The sequence below is a fragment of the Raphanus sativus genome, chromosome 5 (assembly GCF_000801105.2).
Source record: "Raphanus sativus cultivar WK10039 chromosome 5, ASM80110v3, whole genome shotgun sequence".
Lineage (NCBI taxonomy): Eukaryota > Viridiplantae > Streptophyta > Magnoliopsida > Brassicales > Brassicaceae > Raphanus > Raphanus sativus.
Genome location: NC_079515.1, coordinates 4,814,619 through 4,834,481, shown reverse-complemented (window position 1 = coordinate 4,834,481; position 19,863 = coordinate 4,814,619). Strand labels below are relative to the sequence as shown.

Below are 19,863 nucleotides of genomic sequence, written 5' to 3'. Positions count from 1 at the left end.
GTAAATTCTGCAATTGTACTACTGATTAGAACCTAGTTGAAAACTGAAGGACAAATGGTGAAAGGACACTGTCGGTAGAAAAAGAAGCTATTTAATTTAGGGAACAAATCTTAAAAGTGGAGTCCACAAGGAAAAAGACAGAAAAGCCAAACTCAGCATTTGAATCTCTTTAAAACATTACACAAACACATCCATATCGCACCGCCGGGCCCACGTCATCTTTCCTATATCGATATTATCATTTCATTAAAAATAAGATTTGGGCCGTTTCTGGGCCCACTTGGGGGACCGTTTCTTCTTTATTTCCCCTTCTTCAACACGCGAAGTTGATTCCACACTTGGAACTTTCCTCGACTTCAATTTTCAATATCAAACAAAACTCCCATCTTACACGTTATTGTATTTTAATTCATCAGTTAACCTAATTTTTATGTATAGAATACAGAACTTTGAATAACGTATGCTTCCAGGTGAGTTGCTGATGTGTTAGCATTTGAAGCAAAAGTACATCATATAGTATATGACAGAGCCGTGCGAACACTAATAACATGCATAAGCGATTTTTAAGAATATACCTCTATTCACAAAATAGTGTTTTAGCAATATCATTATCACACAGGAAAACCAACAAACTGAATAATAATTTTAGAACATATACGTTTTATATAAAAAGTCATTGACTAAACTTTCAAAACAATTTTAAGAGTTTTTCTATAGAATAAAAAATCATTTTTTTGCAAGAGAATTGAATAAAAATAATAGTTTAAATAATTAGGCTTTGAAAAACTCCTCTCAATCAGAAGAAAACATTTGAAAATTATTTAAGTAATAGTAAAATAAGAAGCTTAATTATAAGATTTTTAAGAGATGTGAGATGAAAAAAATTTGTCAATATAAAATTAAAGAAGTAGAGGAAGACATTAATCAATAATCTAAGTTCTTTTGTTGCCATAATTTGTTGTAAAATAAACCAAAATAACTTTTAAATATTTTATTACTATAATTATTAAATTTAATAATATAATAATAAAAATATTTTTAGTGTGGCACATATTTTACTTTTTAGTAATCTTAAATTTAAACCTATATAAATATATTTTATTAGTTATGATTATTAATTATTCAATACATGTTGTTAAGTGTTTTGTAAGATTTTGTTGCCCTAAGCTAATGTTTTTTTTTTTTCAAGTAAGCACGGCTCTGGTAAATGACAAAGTTACTTAACTCATTAAATTAATTATTAGATGTGTTTGGAACCGACTTTCACCATTTTAATATTTTAAGTATTATCAACTGCGGAAATGAACATAGTGGCGATATATATATGAAATAGCTTAACCTTCTATGCCGTGTGTTGTGTGAGTCACTTGCACCATATGATATAGTCACACTGAACAATATGTTTTCTCTCTTCCTTTCTGAAATGAGCTTTCACAAAAGTCAATACGATACTATACAATAAGTCTGGTGACACATTACACACTCCAAACAATATAGTAAATAGTACAATTAAAAGAAAATTAGTTAGATTTTCGAGTGGGGCACAAAGTTAATTATTCACTTTTGGATTTTCTCATTCTTTTAGCTTCTTCTGTTGTTTTGTCAATGGAAATGATCTATGTCAGCTTTAACTTTCACTGTGTTCGGTAGTTAGATAAAATGAATATGATTCACATTTCAGTATATATAAGGAATAATATATTTCACAACTTGTAAAAAAGAAGGCATTTTCCCTGGCAAAGACGGCATTACAAAAGTTATACGAATTAATATCATCATTTCTAATTGATTTGTGGGTCGGTTTTTATTTGTTCTGTAGCCTAACCTCTAACAATCAACGTCCCTACTTTATTAGTTTATATACAATATGAATATATATCAAAGAAATTAATCAAATATGCTTTTGGACAAAAAACTTGGATGAGACTTCACATTCATAAATGGTGTACCATGTCAACCATGGACCAACGATGATATCGATGGCCTGAGTTCTTTATCTTTTCTTCTTTGTCACAACTCTTTAGCAAATATTCTACCTTTCATGACAAAATGGAACCCAACTTTCGGTTTTATCAAAGTCGTCCATAGTCTCTTTGACGCAGTTAAGAAAGTAGTTTATTGTGATTAAGATGTTGATCATTCATCTTAGTTGAAATTTGTTGCACCTGTCATGTATGTGATTGTGTATTTTACATAGAACAAAACTTAGGTTCACCCTTAGTTCTGTTCTTTTACATAAGTATGAATCAAAGAGATATTAATCAAATTCAGAAAGAAGCATATACATGCTGTAAGACTTTAAAATGTGAAACAAAAGTATATATAACTTTAGTGAAACATTATTATGAGAGGTGATTAAAGATATTAAAATGGGCGCAGAATCCTAGTTTGTATATCGTTCCGTATTTTGTGGTGTGTGAGTCTATTTTGATATATAATATAATAGCATTCGTACCAATTTGCTAAAGCGACCCACATGATAGGTAATTTCTAATAGTTCCTCTTAGTCAGGTCTTGGATCTATCAATAATAGCAATCATAAACACTGTAGTGATAGATCTAACTGTGCATTTTGAGTGGACAACAAAAGATGAAGAAGTTAGAAAAGATTTGAGAATATTTTAAAGGGTTTAAAGTTAAAAGGAGTAGCCTATACCACGATCGCCCACTTGGCCTAATTTTTGTTTGTTCTAATTTAGTTATGGGAAAATTAAATTTAGTGCCTATGAAAATATCGTCCCTTCACCCACTAAATGGTACAAAATATCAAAACACCATGTGTTTCTATCCGCAACAAAAAACAAAGTATATGGTTAAGACATGACATTGATATATTTGATAGGAACAAGACATGAACATTTACGGGTAGAGACTGTACTTTCGTATGGATGAAAAAAGGTGATGAAATAGTTAGGTTATTGTCCACATTAGGAACCAACCACTCAAAAGAAATTTAAAATCTAATTATTAATATCATGTATAGAGTTCTTCGGTGGGGACAAACAATAAATATCAACATTGATATATATTACGAAAATGAGCTTATAGTTCAAACAATTATTGTAACCTTGTTCTGTAACCATGCAAATTTTCAAAACGAGAGTAAAGCAATGCAATTATAGTATAAAGAAGAATAAATTCACAATAAAGAGAATATGATAAAGCTACAAAAAGTGAAAGAAACAACAAGATGTGCGTCGGCTACTTTGTCAAAGGGAGAGAAATAGTATAAGACAGACTTGAGGTCGAAGATGGCACACTAGATTAAAAGATAACAAGAAATCATAGATATCCTAAACACGCGGAATATTCTTCTACTTGTTTTATTAAAACAACCACGAAGATCACTATTGATTATGATGATCTATGATCCCAATAAGAGTTTAATTTATATTTTATTTTTGCCAAAGTTGCATGATAATGATGATGATTAATAGTGGTGCGAATCAGGAAGATGAATGCTGTGAAGTGATGGAGGAACGGTGTCCTTAGTGTCCAGCAGGCCAAGACAACAACACAACACGATTACTTAAATGCATCAAGAAAGCAGTACATGGACCCCATCCACAACAAAAATGGATCATAAAGATTGAGTCCCTACCAAATCAAGATGCCTAAGTTGGATGATTGTGACACACTTTCATCCCTAGGATCCAATCAATCGTATATATTGTGCACCACTATAAAATTAACATTTTACAGGTGAGTGGAAAATTAGTGCTTCTAACTTAGCAAGGCAATGTGATCTACTTCAAATTTTATAACATGTATTTCGCATAGTTTTGTTCAGCAGTGTCACATGTCTCTGCTACCTTCCACTATAAGGAGGCGATGCGTGTGCTAGTTTACAGCAAAAAAGTTTGGTTTGGGTAAATGGGCCGTAAGAAGAAGAGAAAATGGCGCACTCAAATATACCAACAAGTCCGATATGAGTTTATAGGTGTCAAATGGGCGGGTCGTCCATTGGTCGTCCACGTCTATATTTCAATGTACTTAATATAGACACACCCATTTTTTCCATGGGTTATTAATGGATAAATATGGATGACCATTTAAAAAATGGTCTTTACGGGTTTTGAATTTCATGGACATGGGTTGTCCAATGGACAAAAAAAAATCTAGGGTTTCAAAAAAAAATTGAATTTTTCTACCAAAACCGAGATATCGGGTTTTCTCACCAAAACCGGAAAATTGAATTTTCTCTGTCAAAATCGTAAAATCGCAAAAACTGTAAAATCGGGGTTTTCCGCGAAAATTGAGAAATTGGGTTTTTCCGCCAAAACCGAAAAATCAAAATTTTCCGCCAAAACCGGAAAATCGAGTTTTCCTGCCAAAATCGGGAAATCGAGTTTTCCGCTAAAACCGTAAAAATGGATTTTCCCGCCGAAACCGAGAAATCGAATTTTTCCGCCAAAACCGAGAAATCGAGTTTTCCCGCCAAAATCGATAAATTGAGTTTTCCGCTAAAACCGTAAAATCGCCAAAACCGGAAAATCGGTTTTCCCCCAAAACCGGGAAATCGAGTTTTCCCGCCAAAATAAAAAAATCTAGTTTTTCGCTAAAACCGTAAAGTCGCCAAAACCGTAAAATCAGGTTTTCCCCCAAAACTGAGAAATCGGGTTTTCCCGCCAAAACCAGAAAATTGGGTTTTCCCGTCAAAACCGTAAAATCGGGTTTTCCCGCCAAAACCATAAAATTGGGGTTTCCCGCCAAAACCAGAAAATCGGGTTTTTCCGCCAAAACCATAAAATCAGGGTTTCCCGCCAAAACCGGAAAATCGGGTTTTCCCGCCAAAATCGTAAAATCAGGTTTTCCCGCCAAAATCGTAAAATCGAATTTTTCCGTTAAAACCGCAAAATCAAGTTTTCTTGCAAAAACCAAAATTGTTGTATTTGTGAACTAATGTATTGTTGTATTTATGGATTAATTTTAATTTTATGAACTTGTATATATAATTATAGGCTTATAAATTAAAATCTAAAGTTTTCTTCTATGGTCTATTATGTACTCTATGGCAGCCCATAAAAATATGAGTTTTAGTGGATATGGTTTTTAATGGACATGATTCTAATAGACATAGTCACTTTTTGTCCACAAACAATAAATGGACAAATGGATACGGGCTAATGGACGTGGACTTTCCTTGGTTTACAGCTATATATGAGTTTATCTCGATAGTTTAAGTCCGCTTTTGCTTTGGACTCGCATCATTTAGGATTTTTAGTAGGCTTTGCGTTTGGGTTTAAAAATGTGGGCTTCTGTAGTATGGGCTGGGCTACATTTGCTCGTTACTTAAATTAACGCAAAATAAAAGAAAAACTATTGTTACCAAGAACAAAATACATGCAAATACTAGGTCAGATTATGTGTAGGAAAATGGAGAATAATAAAAATAGTATATATATTATCAGGTACATTCATATACATAACAAGAGATCCATACACATCGTACATATATAATTGTCAGTATTTCCCTCGCAACAAAGGTCCAAGTACTATATAATTAATGTATAGTAGTAGTTAATTAATCAATTTATATGAGGACATCTATTAGAAGGGCCAAAAGCAAAATCCACAACCGACTGAAGCTCGTCCCAGTTAACGTAGTTTGTATCGTCCATGTTATCGTTTGAGAAATGTGGAACTGTGTTATCCACTTTTGTACTACTAGTGTACTCCATGGGAATGGGCTGGTGTTGATGAGGCGTTTGGTGAAGCTGGAAAACATTCTTCTCATTATTCTCTTTGCTTTCCATGACATTAATTTTGTTGGTTCTACTCTCATTGTCACCAAAACCGATATAAACTGCTTCTTGATATTTAGATTGTTGCGGCTTCACGCGTTTCCCACTTGCTAATTCTTTCCAGTCCGGAATGTATTTTTTACCAGACACATTCCTCTTGAATATCCGGCACAAAGTCCACACTTCCTGCAAAATTATATCATAACGAATCAATATTAAGCTCATAAGTATTTTTGTATGCTTAAACGTGCAGCCAACCATAGTATATATGATCATGAATTCATAATTAAGTAGGTTACAGACTTACAGCATGTAGCAAGGAAGACGGAGACGTAGGGCTACGGTGAGTGGAGCCACCAGGGATAGTGTCATTCGCCGTGGGGAGACGAAACTCGTGCATCATCCAGTCAGTCTTGCTTCCTTTCCCGGCGCTTCCGAGGTAATAAACGAGAGTCTTCTTTAGACCGATCACGGCATTGCTGGTTCCATCGGGATAGATAGGTTTGTCTATCCCCGTGGCTTTCCAGAAACCGGAACCAGTCACTCGGTTTGGTCTTATGCTGTTTCTGTACTTCCTTCCTCTCTTGCAGAAGAAGTAGCTCTCCTTCTCCGTATGCCTCGAGCCTTCAAACCAAACATACCTTTGATCAGTAGCTGGCCCGTCACACAAGCCACATAAGCAGCTCATTAGGGCACGTCTATTTATATATATTTCAAAAAATTCCATTGTATGTTTTCATTGTTTATTATCTGATGTGTATGAATGTATATATCTTATAATTCTGGCTTAGGGAAATAATCAATTTTTAGGGTCGTCAGCTTATAGCTAGTGTGTTAATTTTACGACACAAACACGCATGAAGTATCTTTTTTTTTTTTTTGTCATAAGAAATTAAGAATAAACATAGTTTGGAACACAAGAAACATGAACGAGTTAGTGAAAAGACTTACGAGGAAGATCCCATGGATCGAATTGGTAGATATCGATTTGACTAATGATCTCATCTATCTTGCTGGATTTCTTGAGTAGTACTTTTTTAGAGAGATAAAACCCTACAAGCTCCTCGTCGGTAGGATGAAACCTAAACCCTGGAAGTTTCAACACTTGTTCCTCCTGTACTTCTTGTTCTTCTCTTCTTTTGGCCCACGTTCCCATCATCTCCTCCATGCCTTTGGTTTACTGTTTTCTCGTTTGGCTTTCCCGACTCATACATTAGAATCTTCTAGAGATTATATAAAGATATTTAGCACCGTGTGTCCATTGAAAAAAATATCGATTATTCGGTCAAGTCATTCCTGTTGACTTATTGATACATATCAATCAATGACCCGACCCAGTAAAATGTCTTGCCGGCTTGAGAATTGGTCCTTTTGCATCAATGCGTCTTGTGTCTTCGTATATGTGGACCGATATGACGCTTTTACCCTTCGTTTACTGCACACCCCTGACGATGACTATATTCTACAACTTCCAAACATTAAAACTCTTTTTTTTCTTTTTGAAACTTGACATTAAAATTCTTCTAGGCTCATCATTATTGTCTGCATATTATATTCTAGACCACGAAGAAATCATCTTATCTATCATCGTGACTTTAACACATATATATATAGTTTCGACTTCGTGCTTGTAAAGGTAGGATTTGTATGTTTTTTCCAAAATTTTAACTTGGAGAGATGAACAAAAGAAAAAGAGAAACATGAAGAGTCTTGTACTTTTCTTTTCGGCAATTTCTACGATATTGACAATGCTAACACCACCTAATAAAGACCGAATATTACCATTCAGTTCCATTCTCACTTCTCCTAAAGATTTTACTGGTTATTGTAATTCAACTTAGTTTTGGACATGAGGCAATTGTTAGTCTCTTCTTAACACGAAAAGATAACTATTTGACCTAATTTAACAAGGTAACTGCTCCCTTCTATTTCAAAACTTACAAGTTACAGCTACAACTACGAAAATTATGCCTCCGTAACATAATTGTGAGTTCTGTTATCTAAGTATTTTCTGCATTTATTACCACAAATTAGAATGATTTAGTTCCCACTAGGAATCCTCGTTAGTTATTTCCACTATCATTTATAACAACCATAAAAGATGGAAGTTCTAGAAATGGACGATTTCTAGCAAATAGCTATTTTAATGAATTAGTCAAAACAAAATTTAACGCTAAATTATTTTATTAAAAATTATGAGAAAATATTATAAATTATGAGAAATAGTTTAGACGTTTGTATATCTGACAATTATCTTATGAGGATTTACGTTTGATTAAATGACCTAAACTGTCATATAAAATCCATGTTTGACGGTACTTTTTGCGTCATGCTATATATTTTTGTAATTTTCTTCCATTAATTCACATAATTCTGTATTTTCTTGAACTCGAAACTTATATTTCATAGTGTAAAAATATTAATGAACCTTTACTCAAACCTACAAAAATCTTCCTCAATAAATTAATTCTTTTAAATATATAAAAAGTTCATTACTTTCAGAGATTTTGATATATCCGATTTTTTCTTAACTTCAGTGGCAAAACAATAAATTATTGTTATCAAGGTCACTACATTTTTTTTTTGAAAATAAGATATTTTTATGCGTATTATTTATATATAAAGTCAACATATAATAGGGTTTATATAGTAAAAGTGTACCAATTATGCATATCAAATTTAAATATAGAGGGGTCAACAAACCAAAATTTACCATCTGTTATACTAGCTACTTCAATATTTACATATAAAAATTAAAATTTTAATTATTCAATAGTTAACACTCATTTTATTATAAATACATTCTTTTTATATATAAACAATAAGTTTTATTGTTAAAAAATAAGTTTTTCGACCAAAAATATGGTATATTTAATCTTCTAGGATGATAATTTAAATGTTTTCTTTCTTTTCCATTGGTGGTAATAATTGATAGATGCAAGTGTAACTGTTCGAACATTTTCAAACGCTGACTATTTTCATCTCTGCATTTAAAGGTGAAATTCATCTAATCTACTTCTATTTCTTTTTCTATGATATAGATTGCTATTTTTTTCTCTATAAATATAAGAATAAATGATAATTATCTATCTTTACTCTATAATTTAAAATTGCTATTTAGGGAAAACATTGAAGCACACTTCATCTCTACTATAGAATTTTTCTAGTTTAAAGATAAAATTAGCAAAATACAATGGAGATAGTAACAAATTCAAACTACGAGCGAGCTATTAAGAACATCCACAACGGTTTTGCACCCAAAAAAAAACATCCACAACGGTGGTACTCTTACTATTGTTCTCAAAATTATAAATATATAAAAATTTGAAAAAGCAAGAAAGAGAAAGAGAGCATGCTCTTGTATGAGAATATGTTCTTGTATTGTCTCTATACTTGTCACACAATTAATGTATAAGACTAATCTTATGAGACACATGTTCTCATGTGTAATTTATATTTTTTATATTAAATTTTATTTTAAAAGACAATAGTGAAAACGCCACCATTGTGGATGCTGTAAGATTGAAGAAATATGCCTCAAGAGTCAAGACTACTGTGGAAAAATATTATCTCTAAATATAGAAAATCTACGGCACTGAAGAGTTTCCGATTAATACGCTGCTCACTGCCAAACCAACTATTTAAGATAGTGTTGCTTCAGACTCTTCTTTTTGTTCAAAAATTTTCAAGACTTTTCCACATCTTTAGAAACGCTTTTGGTAAACCAGTCTCCAACACATGCATTTACATTTCGTAATTTTATTGCAGTGTATGAGAAATTTATAGCACTGAAGTAAATTTGATGCAAAAGAGAAGTAGCAAATAGGGACCCATAAAACAAAGTAAAATGTTATACATATATCATAGGAGAACACTCAAACTTAAGGATGGAAAATTTTGTTCGTACTTTCTATTTGACTTGCCTTGCACAAATAATTAAATTTTTTAACTTGTACAAATCTAAAAACGAGTACTTATTATTTTGAATACTTGATAAAAATAAATTACTTGCAAATTAGTTGTCTTATTCCATTACTTCCTATTTAGAAGTACTTGTGATCTATTTACGAGTATTCTGAATATTTAAAAACTACTTACTAAATAATACTATTAAAAATAGACATGCAAGTTTTTTTGTTAATTCTACTTAAAATGATATGTAAATTACTTTAAACGAAATATTTATTGATATTATAAAGAAGACAAATAAAAATATATGAATATTTCGATATATAAAAATTGTATAATATTCACAATATGTCTTTTTTCTAAATTAACATGTAATAACAAGCCATATAACTAAATTTTTAATATTTGTTACTATTTAATATTTGAGTAGATGACAATGAATATCTAAAAATCATAAAAGATAGACAAATAAGTAAAAAGTATAAGAAGAGTGATAAGTATTTATGTTTAATCCTAAATTTAAGTAAAAAAGATTAATATGAACAAGTATTTAATACATCATATAACAAATAGCAAATGATGAAATAAACATCCTTTTCATTTCGATTTAATTGTTGTTATAGGGAAAAAAATTATTTCAAAATAAATGTCGTGTTAGAGTTTCAATGCAAAATTTATTAAAAAATTCTCCATTTTTTTTTTCTATTGGTTGAAATATGGTTATGTGTATAGGTAATTGTGTTTTTATTTTGGAAATATACAAAATCATATGTTTTCTTAATCCGTGTGCATAAACATAGAACGACAAATAAAATGAAATGGAGGGAGTAATAGAGTAAGTAACAAATCAAATACTGAAAATAAAAAAAAATGATATTTGATATATTTAACTTGGTCTTGTAGTTAATAAAAATTATCATTTTTTATCTTTTTTAACAACTCTGAATACTTAAATTTTTAAGGTGAGTACAAGTTAAATATTAACAGCCAACAAGTAAAGATGCTCAGCCGTACTCAATCTTTGAATGAGTATAATTTTCCCTGTTTATTTTTTTTTTGTTTTACATTCGTATAGTCAATTCGTGACGGCTGGTCAAGTCAATGAATAATTAAACTAGAGTCATCAATGGTTGACCCCAAATTCTTCATGTTGGACATCTTTTTCAAGTGACAAACAATATTGGACATCTTTTTCTCAATTTATTATTAAACCGTATTTAGTTTATTATTTAATCTTTTAGCAACTGATTTATCATTTATACGATGATTAGAGCGAAAAAGTATCATCGTGGATAATAACTAAAACACCTGCATATATATGTTATATAGATAAACCATATAGTCATATACTTCAAGAGTTTGGATCGTTCTCATATATACTCTAAAATACTTTTTCCGTTTCTGAATAAGTGTTATTTTAACATTTTTCACACAAATTAAAAAAATGACGAAAATATATGTAAGTTATTATTAATTACATTTCTCTGACTAAGGGGGTGACTGGTTTTCCCGCTACCACCCGCAAACGCAGTTTTTGCGGTTCATAGCGGTTGTTGGCGTTTCGAAACAATCACAGAAAACGCTATAAATCGCTTCAAACCGCTCCGAACCTCTTAAAATCAAAAGCTGGTTCCAGCTAGCGTTTGCGGTTGCGGACGGTTGCGGGAGGGTAATTTTTTTTTTAAAAACAACATAATAAATAAAAATAATACTAAAAATATCCAATAAAAATTTTCAATTGAAATATTAGAAATTGTAAAATGTATTCATATTATATTTCAATTTATATCATAAAAACTCAAAACTAAAATATTTTCTATAAATTTTTAAAATTTGATAATATGATTTTATAAATATAAATTTTATATTTATCATATTATTATGATTTTTAATATTTTTATAATTACATAAAATATAAATATTATTAAATTATTATTTAACAGATGTTGCGTTTGGTAGTTTACCAGTCATAAGAGTCCCGCAAACGCAACAATTTCTAACATCTGTACCAGTCGTACAAATCTTTAGAAAACGCTTAAAACCGCAACCACCCGCATCTGCAAACTCCCGCAACCGCAACCGCAACCACTGCGGTTACACCAGTCAGGCCCTAATAGCATTTGAGATAAATATAATTATTTATAAAATCAATGCAGTTTGTAATTAATTTTCAGTTGAAAATAAATATAATTTGCATTAGAATTGTAAAGTGGCATTTTTTGTATAACAATAAAAAAATTAAAAAAATATTTATTATGAAACAGAAAGAATATAAGAAGAAGCACCTAGAACAAGAGAAGAGAGATAGAGAAAGAAAAATACATGCAAATGTGTCGGAGCTATGATGTAAAATAGTATAGATAATTCTAAAGAGTTAACATAGGTTCGGTGGCGGATCTATAACTATACTGGGGGCAAAAAATAATTTATATAAAAAAAATTAAATATTTTTTCTTAAAAATTCATAATAACTTAAACTAATTAATAAATATATAGTTAACAGAGATGAATTTCATTCTTGACTCAATAAAAAGTTAAAGATAAAATATTAAAGATAAAAGAAAAGAAAAACCAAAAACAGACTAGTTATGACAAAGTAAATAAGGCAATTACATTAAAACCAGTAAATGTGAGGTAATTAGTCATGCAATTATTAGACAGATATTAAGGGGAAGAATATAGAAAGTGAGTTTCATGTTAGAAAATGAATAAAAATACAAAGCAAAGAAAGAAAAATACACGACACATGAGTTTATGGGGGCACATGTATTAAAAGAGTGGGGGATCAACCACTTTGACCAGGGTTTTCTCAAGGAATTAGTTATATTTTTTTTATATAATTCACTGGGGGCAATTGACCCCTCTCTGAACAACGTGTGTCCGCTACTGCATATGTTAAACAAATTTCAATAATTGATATTAGAACGGGTTGAAGAAAAATATGCAAAGAAATCTAAAATACTCTTTGAGATATAAATGAGAACCTTCAAATTATTAATGGGAGATATGTGTGACAAAGATCAAATCAGAAAATTCTAAAATGTTAGTTGTAGGATGTGAAAGAAATGTGGTTTTTAGTTTGAGAAAGAAAATGAGAAATATCAAATTATATTCCACATTGGAAAATTAGATAAAGAATATCTAATATATAAAAAGAGGTCTAACTATAAACATACGATACCTTTTGAAAAAACTTAAAAGTAAATTCATGAGGATTTGCCTCCTAAATAAAAAATGGATAATATCATAATAATCGGACAATAAATAATTAGATATACGTTAAACAAATTTAAAGAATTGGTATTAGAGCAGGTATGACAAATCTGCAAAGAAACAAAATGAAATATATTTACTCTAAATAAAGGAAGGGAATATGTCAAAAGAGATTTTATAGAAGGAAGCAAACAATGGCGCGAGCTTTGAAAATCTATAAACGTTCAACGTCACAATGTTTGAAGTAAATTAATCAAACACACACGTTTCACGTTGCAAGTCACAACTAGAAAAGATTAAGAGTTTTACTGCATTCTTCCAATGTCAAATCGTCTTTCTTCAAAAAAAAAATCGCAATTATAAAATGGTCTAGTAGTACTCACTATAATTGTCGTTTCCTTCTTTTATAGTCAATATGATACTCGACGATACGATAACCGAAAATTAGTAGTATGTCATGAAAACGTGATAAAAAATGGAAACAAGAAATTCAAATTAATAAGAAATAAATAAGAAGAAAAAATCACGATATACAGCCACAAGTCACTTTGTAAACAAGTTTTTTTTTTCTAAAGTCTCGATATACAGCCACAAGTCACTTTGTAAACTAGTTTTCAAAAAAATTAGTCTCGATATATAAATTGGAAATCCTCCCAGAAATTGGGGAAAATAGAATCATATGATAAACATTAGTTAGATCAGACTAGCACTTAGAAATTTTGGTTTAAAAAACTCAACCATGCAGCTAATATGCATGAAAATTTCATAAAGTTGCGTCACGTTTTATGGGTTGCAAACGAAGAAAGGCAGTATTTATTTATTAGGATCGAACAACATAAAAAGGAAGCAATTCCGCGCATTGTAATATCAATCGGCACGAGCAAAGTCGAGAGATTTCTTGCCTTCATGTGGTTGGCCGAAGAAGTTGTTCATGTAGTCTTGAAACAACAGTTCTTTGTAACGAACCACCCCGTCACGCTTTACCACTTCTGGCAAGGACCAATCTTCTCTGAGGGATTCTCGATCCGATGTTTGTTGTTCGAACCCTATGCTTCGCAGTTTGCACTTTTGTACTTCCCATTGCTTAGAATCTGCTGACAATTTTTTATTAAATGCATTAGAGTATTCTTCTATTCTTACTAGAAATTGTATATAGCTATATATCGTTTAAGCCATTCATTGCCAATGGTTTAAAACGATAAGAAACCTGCAAAGTATCGCCAACATTGATGACTAAAGCTCCATCGAGAGGAGGGATCTCGGCACAGTCACCATTGTCTAGTTTAAAGTAGAGACCACCAATGTCGTCTTGTAATTAAACGGTCAACATTCCCATGTCCGAGTGACGACCTAAGCCTATGGCGAGCTCGGGGCTGGGACAAGTTGGGTAGTAGTTCATGTTGACCATCTTGGTCCCCATCAGCGGGTTCATTCTCTCTTCTTCTAGTGTCACTCCTACATCCTCGCAATAAGTTTAGAGGGCTCGGATACCGTTCGGGTTCAGGTCGGGTATTTCGGGTTTTCGGTTATTTCGGTATAGGAGTATAATACCCATTCGGGTATTTCTGAACTTCGGATCGAGTTCGGGTATTTTTAGTTCGGGTTCGGTTATTTAGGATCGGGTTCGATATTTAGATTTTGAAGGAAAAAAAATTAATTTTTTCATTTTTTAAAGTTCTTGTATTTAAAATTTAGTTTTCGATTAATTGACTTTTTATTGTTTAATAGATTGAATTATTAATAGATTTGGAGGTAAATTTCAAAAATAAATAGACATTCATTTGGCTATTATTTTTAGAATTTGCATATAACTTTTGTTAATACATGAAACAAAAAACTTGATATTCATTTTAAGTGAATATCAAATCATTTTCCTCTGTAATTATATGTATATTATATAATTTTAAAGTATGTGTGGCATCAATATAAATATTTTAAATAAAATGAAAGATGAAAACTAGAAATATAAGGGTAAGTATATATATATGTTCGGTTATTTTCGGATATCCATTCGGGTTCAGATATTACCTGTTCGGGTTCGGATATCCAATCTTTCCTAAATCAATATCCCGTTCGGGTATTTTGTTATTTCGGTTCGGATTTCGGTTCGAGTTTTTCGGATCGGGTTCAAGGCGACTTCGGATACCGGATAATGTGCCCACGCCTACAATTTAATATGAAATGATCTTCAAAAAAAAAAAACTCTTTTAAATATACTGTTTTCAAGTTTTTGTCACAAAAGAACGTTTTAAAAAAATGACAAAATGTTTCATCTAATAGCTAAAAGACTTTAATGCCCTATATATATAAAATAAAAATAAATAATTTTATAATTCCAAATTATATGTTTTTAAATTTAAACACTTTTCAATTTTTTTTTTTTTTGATCAAATACTTTTCATTTTTTTCTCCAAAATTTATTTAAATTAGTTTGATGACATATAGTTGCAAGTCTTTATTTTTTTTGAATTTCTTTTTGAAATTATTTTTTTTGATTTTTTTAAAATGAGTTTGATGGCATATAGTTGCAAGTCTTTATTTTTTTATAAATCTTTTTTTGATTTTTTTTTTGAAATTTTCTTAAATGAGTTTGATGACAATTTTTTTTTAAAAATTTCTTTAAATGAGTTTGATGACATATAGTTGCAAGCCTGCTTTAGATGAGTTTGATGACATATAGTTGCAAGTCTTCTCAATTTTATTTGATTTGGTTTTTTGTCAACTTGTTTGTTAATATTTATCAACCAATATGTACCGCATCTATGGACACATGTTAATACACATACAAGTAACGTTGAATCAAATTCATTTTCTAGTTATATTACCCTTCAACCAATCACTGCTATTTTTTTTTTATTGAAATGTTAAATTTATTTATCAATAAAAAAAAAGTTTACAATACGAAAGAATTCAAAAATTTTAGAACAACATCAACTTTAAGAAAGAAACAGCAAACTATCTATTCCTTCTCATCCAGCGAATCATCAGGCTACTGCAGTTCCCTGCGTTCTTACCTGCTAATTTATGTCTAAGAGACATATATGGTATGTCTAAGAGACATATATGGTATGCCTCTTGTCATTCAAAACAACAATAAAAAGTAGGTACAGAAATACAATGTTTGAGTGACTATATCATATGTTATAGACATTTTACAGTCCTGGTAGGCTTTAATTTTTGTCTACTAAATAAAACTCAACTAGGTAGTACATGAAATTTTACTAAACTAAATATTGAAAATTAGAATGATTCATATATACAATGAAATAGACTTTAAAATACATTAATTCAAATGTAGAATGTGGTTTAAAATTTTTAAACAAAAATGAAGAGTATAAACTTCAGTATATAGAGCATTTACCGAAAACTCATTATTTTATAAGGGGTTAACCCACAAATTTTGTATAAATTTTAAAAATATGGAAATCTGGTTTTAGTGTATAGTTTCATCGAACAATAACACAAGATGATGGTCAAAGAGTTTAGAACCTCTATTGTCTATGTTTCTCTAGATAATGAAGATTTTATAATGGTAATTCCACTAATCTAGGCAGTATATGAAACTTTAGTAAACGAAATATTAAAAAATTAGAATGATTCCTATATACCATGAAAGAGACTTTAGAATACATTATTTCAAATGTAGAATGTGGTTTGAAATTTTAAAACAAAAGTGAAAAGTATAAACTTTAGTATATTGAGGATTTACCTAAAACTCATTATTTTAAAAGGGGTTAACCCACAGATTTTGAATTTTTTTCAAAAATATGAAAATCAGGTTTTAGTGTATAGTTTCTTAGAGCACTGACATAAGATGATGGTCAAAGAGGTTTAGAACATTTGTTGTCTCCGTTTCTCTAGAAAATAAAGATTTTATAATTGTAATTCCACTATTCTAGGCAGTATATGAAATTTTTCTAAACTAAATATTAAAAAATTAAAATAATTCCTATATACCATGAAATATAGTTTAGAATACATTAATTTAAATGTCGAATGTGGTTTGAAAATTTTAAACAAAATTGAAGAGTATAAACTTCATTATATAAAGCATTTACCGAAAACCCATTATTTTAGAAGAGGTTAGACCCACGGATTTTAGAAAAATTTCCAAAATATGAAAATCTGGTTTTAGTGTATAGTTTCATCGATAACTAATATAAGATGATGGTCAAAGAGTTTAGAACTTGTCTAAGTTTCTTTAGATAATACAGATCTTATAATGCTAATTCCACTAATCTATGCAGTATAATAAATTTTAGTAAACTAAATATTAAAAAATTAGAATGATTCCTGTATACCATGAAAGATATTTTAGAATACATTAATTCAAATTTAGAATGTGGTTTGCAATTTTTAAACTAAAGTGAAGAGTATAAACTTCAGTATATAGAGCATTTACCGAAAACTCAATATTTTTGAAGGGGTCAAACCATGGATTTTGAAAAAAAAAAAAAAATAGAAAATCTTGTTTTAGTGTATAGTTTCTTAGAGCACTAACATAAGATGATGGTCAAAGAGGTTTAGAACCTTTGTTGTCTCCATTACTCTAGATAAAGAAGATTTTATAATGGTAATTCCACTAATCTATGAAGTATATTATATTTTACAAAAATAAATATTAAAAAATTAGAATGATTCCTATATACCATGAAAGAGACATTAGAATACATTAATTCAAATGTAGAAAGTGCTTTGAAATTTATAAAACAAAAGTGGAGAGTATAAACTTTAGTATATAGAGCATTTACCGAAAACTTATTATTTTAGAAGAGGTTAACCCACGGATTTTGGAAAAATTTCAAAATATGGAAATCTGGTTTTAGTGTATAGTTTAATCGAAAAATAACACAAGATGATGGTTAAAGAGTTTAGAACCTCAGTTGTCTCCGTTTCTCTAGATAATAAAGATTTTATAATGGTAATTCCATTAATCTATGCAGTATATGAAATTTTAGTAAACAAGAAATTAATATATTAGAATGATTCCTATATACCATGAAAGAGACTTTAGAATACATTAATTCAAATGTAGAATATGGTTTGAAATTTTAAAACAAAAGTGAAGAGCATAAACTTCAGTATATAGAGAATTTACCGAAAACTCATTATTTTAAAAGTGGTTAACCCACGGATTTAGAAATTTTTCAAAAATATGATAATCAGGTTTTAGTGTATAGTTTCTTATAGCAATGACATAAGATGGTGATCAAAGAGATTTAGAACATTTGTTGTCTCCGTTTCTCTAGATAATAAAGATTTTATAATGGTAATTCCACTATTCTAGGCAGTATATGAAATTTTACAAAACTAAATATTAAAAAATTAGAATAATTCCTATATACCATGAAAAGACTATATAATACATTAATTCAAATGTATAATGTGGTTTGAAATTTTTAAAAACAAAAGTGAAGAGTATAAGCTTCAGTATATAGAGAATTTCCGAAAACTCAACAATTTTGAAGAGGTCAACCCACGGATTTAAAAAAAAAATAAAAAAAATGAAAATCTTGTTTTAGTGTATAGTTTCTTAGAGCACTAACATAAGATGATGATCAAAGAGATTTAGAACCTTTGTTGTCTCCGTTTCTCTAGATAATAAAGATTTTATAATGGTAATTCCACTAATCTAGGCAGTATATGAAATTTTACTAAACTAAATATTAAAAAATTAGAATGATTCCTATATACCATGAAAGAGACTTTAGAATACATTAATTTAAATGTAGAATGTGGTTTGAAATTTTTAAAACAAAAGTGAAGAGTATAAACTTCAAAATATAGAGCATTTACCGAAAACTTATTATTTTAGAAGAGGTTAACCCTCGGATTTTGTATAAATTTCAAAAATATGGAAATATGGTTTTAGTGTATAGTTTCATCGAACAATAACACAAGATGATGGTCAAAGAGTTAAGAACTTCTGTTGTCTCCGTTTCTCTAGATAATGAAGATTTTATAATGGTAATTCCACTAATCTAGGCAGTATATGAAATTTTAGTAAACGAAATATTAAAAAATTAGAATGATTCCTATATACCATGAAAGAGACTTTAGAATACATTAATTCAAATGTAGAATGTGGTTTGAAATTTTAAAACAAAAGTGAATAGTATGAACTTCAGTATATAGAGGATTTACCGAAAACTCATTATTTTAAAAGGGGTTAACCCACGGATTTGAAATTTTTCAAAAAATATGAAAATCTTGTTTTAGTGTATAGTTTCTTAGAGCAATGACATAAGATGGTAGTCAAAGAGGTTTAGAACATTTGTTGTCTCTGTTTCTTTAGATAATAAAGATTTTATAATGGTAATTCCACTATTCTAGGCAGTATAAAATTTTTACAAAAATAAATATTAAAAAATTAGAATGATTCCTATATACCATGAAAGAGACTTTAGAATACATTAATTCAAATGTAGAATGTGCTTTGAAATTTTTAAAACAAAAGTGAAGAGTATAAAACTTCAAAATTTAGAGCATTTACCGAAAACTTATTATTTTAGAAGGGGTTAACCCACGGATTTGGGAAATTTTCAAAATATGGAAATCTGGTTTTAACACAAGATGATGGTCAAAGAGTTTTCGAACCTCTGTTGTCTCCGTTTCTCTAGATAATAAAGATTTTATAATGGTAATTCTATTAATCTAGGCAATATATGAAATTTTAGTAAACGAGAAATTAATATATTAGGATGATTCCTATATACCATGAAAGAGACTTTAGAATACATTAAATTCAAATGTAGAATGTGGTTTGAAATTTTAAAACAAATATGAAGAGTATAAACTTCAATATATAGATGATTTACCGAAAACCCACGGATTTAGAAATTTGTCAAAATATGAAAATCAGGTTTTAGTGTATAGTTTCTTATAACAATGACATAAGATAGTGATCAAAGAGGTTTAGAACATTTGTTGTCTTCGTTTCTCTAGATAATAAAGATTTTATAATGGTAATTCCACTATTTTAAGCAGTATATGAAAT

General features: G+C 29.9%; 1 protein-coding gene across 1 annotated transcript; it reads right to left on the bottom strand.

Annotated features, from left to right (window-relative positions):
* Window positions 1–5,436: 5,436 nt before the first annotated feature.
* LOC108860887 (transcription factor JUNGBRUNNEN 1) lies at window positions 5,437–6,941 on the bottom strand. Its single transcript, XM_018634736.2, has 3 exons — window positions 6,696–6,941; window positions 6,052–6,368; window positions 5,437–5,930 (listed from the first exon to the last, which is right to left on the bottom strand). The coding sequence occupies exons 1-3, from the start codon at window positions 6,910–6,912 to the stop codon at window positions 5,529–5,531; spliced, it is 936 nt and encodes a 311-aa protein (XP_018490238.1). The 5' UTR covers window positions 6,913–6,941; the 3' UTR covers window positions 5,437–5,528.
* Between the last annotated feature and the right edge of the window lie 12,922 nt (window positions 6,942–19,863).